Source organism: Pyrus communis, chromosome 12 (genome assembly GCF_963583255.1).
Source record: "Pyrus communis chromosome 12, drPyrComm1.1, whole genome shotgun sequence".
Classification (NCBI taxonomy): domain Eukaryota; kingdom Viridiplantae; phylum Streptophyta; class Magnoliopsida; order Rosales; family Rosaceae; genus Pyrus; species Pyrus communis.
In genome coordinates, this window is record NC_084814.1 from 13,297,461 (window position 1) to 13,301,377 (window position 3,917).

A 3,917-nucleotide genomic window follows, 5' to 3' on the forward strand; every position below is an offset into this window, starting at 1 on the left:
TTTGTTAGGGATTACAAAACACTTAAAGTTTATTCTAACTTAAGTACAATGAAAAAAGGCTAAGCCATAGGATTTAGAGCTTTAAAAAAAGGCTTAGTCATAGCGTTTAGAGTTTTGGCCATTACGGTGGTTTCCACTCCATGTTCTTTTGCATGCCAGACATTCGAGTAACTTTTCGTTACTACCTTCTTCGACATTACAGTGGTATCCTCACCATGTTCTTTCACATTATGGTGATATCCTCTTCATGTACTCCCTAGACCTCCATAATTGAAGGTGCACCTCCTTCCCCTAGCTAGCCGTGTCAGCCTAGGTACCATCATAACTCTAATTATGGACTCTAGCCACCACAGTCATGCCTTTGCTGCTGGTGTTTTTCGTGACATACTTGGGGACCTTTGTGCAAAGTGGTGAAATGGTAGGGTTTGGGTAGTGGGAGAAGGGGGTATTGAAGCAAAGAAGAAGGGGAGAAGGGAGAAAGATGAAGAGGAAGGCATGAAGTAGAAAGAAGGTATTGAGGATAAAAAGGAAGAGGAAGGCACATACTTATAAATTGATGAATAGGGGTTTGCTCAATGAATCATTTTGTCATGTAAGTAATAGGTAAGTGTCGAGCAAATCCTCTACTATTGAGCGCCATTTTTTTCCATATTCTCGCGAAAAGTTTGTCTGACAAATATTACTTGCTCTATGACATCCTCTGTTGCATAAAGGTTTTGAGTAAACCATAAATATTGACCATTGTCGCCCTACCAACTGAAATATCCATTGGGTAAAGATATTTTACCCTATGAAAGTTGTTGTGTCGCGCAAATGTTCGTAGAGCAAGCCCTATTTTTTTAGTAGTGGCAACAAATGGAGCCTTGGAAAATTTGGTTAAATACAATACAACTCTATCTCACAATTCCATTTCACTAAATAATGTTACAAAAAGAATAATTTAGTGTGAACAAAATTGAATTCAATTCAGTGAGGAGGAGCTATATACTCATGCTCGATTGTTGGCGTTGTTCGAGTACCCGATGCGGTAGGAGCCCTTACATGTCCAACCATTGATACCTGTAAGGCTTCCTCTTCATAAGCCCTTCTCTCCATCTCCACCATCCTCGACTGCTTCTTCACCTTCACAAGCATTGCCACCAGAAGCAGCCCCAAAAGAAAAGCACCCAATGCAGATCCAACCGAGCTTCCAACCGCGACTTTCCACTGGCTCACTCTCTTCCTCAACTGCACCGGAATAGGTTTGTTGATGACCAACCCAAAATGTCCATGCCTTTTGGCAGCACAAATGTAAGGTTTAGTTTCCCTTGCCAATGTCAGTTTGCCATCACCTTCAAAACTTGCACATAATGGCCTCGTACCCAATTCGTTGCTCATCCTTGTGATGTTTTTGAAGTCAATGCTGATGGGTTTTCCTCCGGCTTCAATGCCAAGCTCAAAAGGGTTGCTGAAGTTCACATCAGTACCGGCATTATATGCTAAGAGGCCTAAAATTGGAGAAACAAGCTGATATCCAGATAGGTTATAGTTGGCATAATATATTGAAGACCAATTATATCCCAAGTATTGTCTAACTACCATAACCCTCTCAGCACACGGATGCACAGATACACCAGTGCATAGACGAAATTCTTTTATCTGCGCACCGTACCTTCTCAGACTTCCACATCTGAACCTTGCTGTATCAACAAATATGCCAGAGAAGTTTGCCGGTAAATTTACAGTGTGTAGTGTTCCTGTCTTGATGCGTGTGTCATACGCCTTGAAGGTGATGTCTCGAATGAGAAGGTCGAGAAGACGGGCTGATTGGATCTTCTGAGCTTCAGTTTTTGTTAACACTGCACATATGAATGAAAGAACAACCAATGTGAGATAGAAGAGAGAGCCCATATGTGAGAACAAATAAAAAAATCTACAATGGTTTTGGTTGATTTTCTCGGAAACTTGTACCCTAAAAGAATATGGCTTTGGCTTATCAAATTCTATGAAAAACTAGATCTAAACAGGTACAGGGTTGCAAAGAGTTCGGCTTAAACTGTTTGAGGACTTTATAACTCAGAAAAAGCAATGGTGGATTAATTAAGGGTAAGCAAATAAAAAGGAAAAAGAAAGTTCTTACTTTGTTTCTCCCCTTATATAGGTCTTGGAGAGAATATATGTTAGGTGGTTTTGACATTTTCTGATCCTAAACAAAATCAAGTCTCTACAACACCAAAATATATATGCCTGCTTGTTTCATGAGAAAATGGAAAATTGGGTTTCTGAAAAAGAAAGTAAAATATTGGGTTGGCAAAGGAGAGTAGTCATATAGGACCATCATATGATAAGGTTTGAAGAAATGATGTTGGAGCCTTTGTGATGATGGCAAAAGGAAGTGGAAAAGGGAGGCTTAGCGTGCTTAGGGCAATGCAATGAGAGGGCATGGCTCTCTTTTGGGAGGGAATAAGAGATAATACTCCTAATTGTGTTTGATAACATGTTCCCCACTTTAACCACTTGAAGTGTGGGGCTCACGTTTATAGCAAGCATGTCATTTCATTTGATTCCTCTCTATATGGCCCACAATTCACATGGATGAAATAGTATACAAAAATGCAAACAACATGGTGGCAATGACCATTGTCTTCAATGTCTTGTGGGTGTTTTGGACAAAATATTGCGTTTTCGGTTATCTATTGAAGCTGTGTACGTGTCTATTTTAGTTGTCATTTACAATCTAATTTTAATTTATACGAGCGATATTAGAAAAGAAGAGAGTGAAACGTACGACTTTGACTGCATGAGTATATTCTTTTAACCAACCGAAACGCTTAGCATTTTAATATAAGAGGGCGAACATAAAATACTCCTCTTATTTTTTATGATCACTTCCCAATTTGGGATTGACAGTCTAAGAGTGCATTATTATGTGTTTGTGAAGTGGTGTTAGATCACCATTGACTAAAAGCGCTGTTTGATCAATGAAAGGGATCCTTCCGGATCCCTTCTACTAAATCTTTTCCATTAATCAATTGAGACCCTTGAAATTTGATACAATGGCTAAAGTTATTATAATTTTTAAAATGAGCTCTTGTTTTTAGCCATTGGATTAAATTTCAAGGGTCCGAATTAGTTGATGGGAAGGATTTGGTGGAAGGGATCCGGAGGATCCCTTTCCTTTGATCACAAGGTCTTTTTCATGCTTTTGATGCTATTTGCTGACAAGGCTGATGATGATGATCATATTGGTACTTTACAGGTAACATAAGTGTCTTCTAAATTAAATTTGTTATGGCTCTAAATGTTACAAATATTATTGGGACAAAAGCATTTTTCAAATTCATACAAGAGTGGAAATGTATGATATGAAAGATGATAACAACTTTTACTAGTAAGATGATATTTGCATTTTGTTTATGTATTACAAGCTATAAGCTAAGAGTGATTAAACCTAAAATGCAGTAAGTTGAAGAGAAATGATCCATCTACTAAGACAATCTACCAATTGCATTGCAAAACACTTCGTTTCAACCAAATAATACTGGAAACAAGTTGTCCACTCTCATTGTGGTCAGTCAAAATCCCTTTAGCAAAGGATATATCAGATGCAAATTAACAAAGGAAAAATTTGCCAAGCCAAAGCTACTGATAAAGGCCTTGGGGCAAATGAAGAATTTTATTTTTAGTATATCGACATTTTTACATTAGGGGAGGGAGAGTTCAGCTAAGTCACACAATGGGCAACCTAATTTGGTATCAAATTTGCCATCCACGAGATTCGAACCTAAGACCTCTCACTTCTAAGTGAAGAGGAATACTATTAGACCGTAATACTGAGTGGCGGGAAAAAAGAAGAAAATTAAGAAAACAAAAAAGTGTGGTAAATAGGTATATTAATTAATCTCATAATCTCTGCATATTTGCGTGCTTCTTGTGCA

At 38.1% G+C, this 3,917-nt stretch overlaps 1 protein-coding gene across 1 annotated transcript; it reads right to left on the minus strand.

Annotated features, from left to right (window-relative positions):
• Positions 1-666: 666 nt before the first annotated feature.
• Positions 667-1,998, minus strand: LOC137709741 (uncharacterized). The gene has a single exon (XM_068448720.1). The coding sequence runs from the start codon at positions 1,888-1,890 to the stop codon at positions 967-969; it is 924 nt and encodes a 307-aa protein (XP_068304821.1). The 5' UTR covers positions 1,891-1,998; the 3' UTR covers positions 667-966.
• Positions 1,999-3,917: the final 1,919 nt, after the last annotated feature.